Source organism: Triturus cristatus, chromosome 8 (assembly GCF_964204655.1).
Source record: "Triturus cristatus chromosome 8, aTriCri1.1, whole genome shotgun sequence".
NCBI classification, from domain to species: Eukaryota; Metazoa; Chordata; class Amphibia; order Caudata; family Salamandridae; genus Triturus; species Triturus cristatus.
The window spans coordinates 1,594,684,272-1,594,687,079 of NC_140591.1; the positions used below are offsets into that span (position 1 = coordinate 1,594,684,272).

The 2,808-nt window shown below is 41.6% G+C and overlaps 1 protein-coding gene across 1 annotated transcript; it reads left to right on the forward strand.

The window, feature by feature from the left end:
* The first annotated feature begins 1,243 nt into the window (after positions 1-1,243).
* Positions 1,244-2,197, forward strand: LOC146806275 (olfactory receptor 56A4-like). The gene has a single exon (XM_085623926.1). The coding sequence runs from the start codon at positions 1,244-1,246 to the stop codon at positions 2,195-2,197; it is 954 nt and encodes a 317-aa protein (XP_085480052.1).
* The last annotated feature ends 611 nt before the right edge of the window (positions 2,198-2,808 follow it).

Here is a 2,808-nt window from a genome sequence, read left to right on the forward strand (position 1 = left end):
CATATGGATCCAATGCATTACAATGGGGACAACAAATGTGACAGTTTTTCCCTCACCAGGGTATAAAATTTTTTTTTATAATGTCCCTGCTTATAGTAACAAGGCACCCTACCCCTGGGGCACCTAGGGGAGACCCTAGGGCTGGTTCACATGTAAAAATAATGCATTTTACTACTTTGGAAGCACCTTTAATTTCAATGTAAAATTTGCATATAATGTAAGTTTAGAAACAGGCTGCAAGTCAGGGCTGGCTTTTAAAATGACATCAGGCAAAGGAGTAGTGCACACTTAAGTACATTAAGTCTAGAGGGCCTCTAAAATGATATGCCCTTCCTTATACTAGAAAATTACAGGTAGGTTGTCAGTGTTTAAATATACCTAATTACCATGTAGTTGTAATCAAAGCACATGCCCTGGAACTGGTTAGCAGAGCCCAAGGCACAATCAGCATCAGAAAACCGGCATCTAGTAGTAAAAATGGGGGCAAAAAGTGTGGGGGGGGGGGCACTGCAAACAGGTCCTGGTTTCTCATTAGTAGATCTGGATTTGCACCAAACCCCATAGGTGGTGGCATGGGAACATCCATGTATTACCCATAGCTCATGCACCACCGATTAATATAGCATGTTACTACGCATGCTATTACATCGCGTTCCATTACAACACGGTTGTTACAACGACCTCGTTGTTAGAACGCAATAACTTTACATCGAAAGTCATTAGTTGGACTTGCTGTAGGGGGCGCACTGGACTTGGGAATAGTATAATTTACTATTCCAACTCCATCGTGTGCAACAGTAGGAAAGGTGTTGGAATAGTAAATTATACTATTCTTCAGTTTAGAGCACCCCTTCAGCACCCCTACAGCAAGTCGATATAATGACTTGTGATGTAAAGTTATCCCGTAATAACAACGCAGTTGTTGTAACGACCACGATGTAAAAGCACTGCGATGTAATGGCAGCATTGTAAACGCTGTTTCCCACCCCCGATAGCACAACTTTACAATACTTTAGGCAACTTTGCCGAATGAATCATGACTTACGTTAGAGAGAGTAAATCCCACAACACATGTTTGGACAGGGTTTGCTTTATATTTAGGAGGCAATCTGGGCACAAAGTACAAGTAACTCTGGGCCCAAGATACTGTGATAATTTGCATGCCACCAGTTGTTGCTAAGGGATTTATCATTAATCTGTTGAACTGTTCTCTCGTAGGGAATGCACGAGCCAAAACTTTAACATGGCCAACGCACACAACAGATCCTCAGATGTCTTAGAATTTGTGCTAATCTGCTTTCCAGGGATTGAGAGTTGGCAGCACTGGCTGTCCATCCCCATCGCTCTTCTCTTGTTTGTGGTCCTCACAGCCAACACTACTCTATTAGCAACAATCTACTCATCGCAGCACCTGCACCAACCCATGTACTATCTGCTCTGTGTTATAGCACTGGTTGATATACTGATGAGCTTCACGATTTCACCCAAAGCCTTGGCCATCCTCTGGTTTCATGAGAACACTATCAGTTCTTTGGCCTGTTTTACTCAAATATTCATTTTGTATTTTTGTCTCGGAATGGAAGCATCAGTCTTTATGGGCCTGGCTTTTGACCGCTATGTTGCAATATGTAGTCCTTTGTACCATTCCTCTATCATCACCAACAGATTATTTATGCAGGCTATTTCAGCTTCAGTAATAGGCAATGCTGTTGTGTTCTTGCCATATGCCCTGTGGGTTGCTAAGTTCAATTACTGTGAATCTAAAACAATACAATTTTGCCACTGTGTGATCTTAGGTCTTGCAAAGATTTCCTGTAATAGCAATGGAGCAAATGTTCTCTATCATTTAGTCATTGCAAGTACATATTTCACAATTCTTACTTTGTCTTTGGTCTTCTCATATGGCAAGATTCTACAAGCTGTACTGAGACTGGGCACCTCAGGAGCAGCCCGAAAGGCCTTTAGCACCTGCAGCTCTCACCTGATTTTGACTTCCTTTGTGTGTTGCACTGTAATATTGAGTAACACTTCAAGCAGTGTAGGAAAATTAGTGCCCGGCTTTGTTGAAGTTCTGTTGAGGTTCTCTGAACATCTTGTCATCCCAGCTCTGAATCCGATAGTGTATGGTATTCAAACCAATGAGATTCGTCAGAGCATTATTAAATTATTCAGAAAGATGCAGTACGGCTGTGCCTAAGTTGTTTCCTACAATGCCATTCAATCAAGTAAAACAATGGCAGATGGCAGTACACAGGCCAACCTGGAACGTGAAGAGTCAATAAAGTCCTGAAAAAGAGGCAAAGTCTTAGGCTGTATCTAAGACCTCCAGTGGAACATCTATTATTCATAAGGGTCTCATGTAGGCCTGAGGAAGCTTTTAAATGTTTAGAGACCCACTGCTTTGCGAATCAGCTTGTTTAGAAGAGACCTCTAATAACCAGGTGTTTGCTTTTCCTATTGGAAACAGTTGGAAATGTACTCATAAAATATCAGTTATCACCAGTAGAGTTACGTGGAGATTCTTAATTAAACATGAGCTAGGTACAAAAGCTTAACTTATGGGTGGTACAATATGAAACTGTCAAAAACGTGGGATGTTTGTTTTCTCTGAAGTGTGAATTAATGGTATTACCTTGGTTTTGTGTTCTGGCTGGTAACCTCTGTTTCATCCCCTAGAATGTGGACTGATAATTCATCAGCCCACTCTTACTAACTGGTAAAGATTAGAGCTTTGGTGGCTAGCTTAAAAAGTTGTCCCATTGGTTGAGATATTCAGAGAACTTTGCCCCAGGGCGTCAGCGGAAGTAC

What these genes read in the sequence shown, in the direction of transcription:
- LOC146806275 (XM_085623926.1), top strand. Translation starts at nt 1,244, where the DNA reads ATGGCCAACGCACACAACAGATCCTCAGATGTCTTAGAATTTGTGCTA.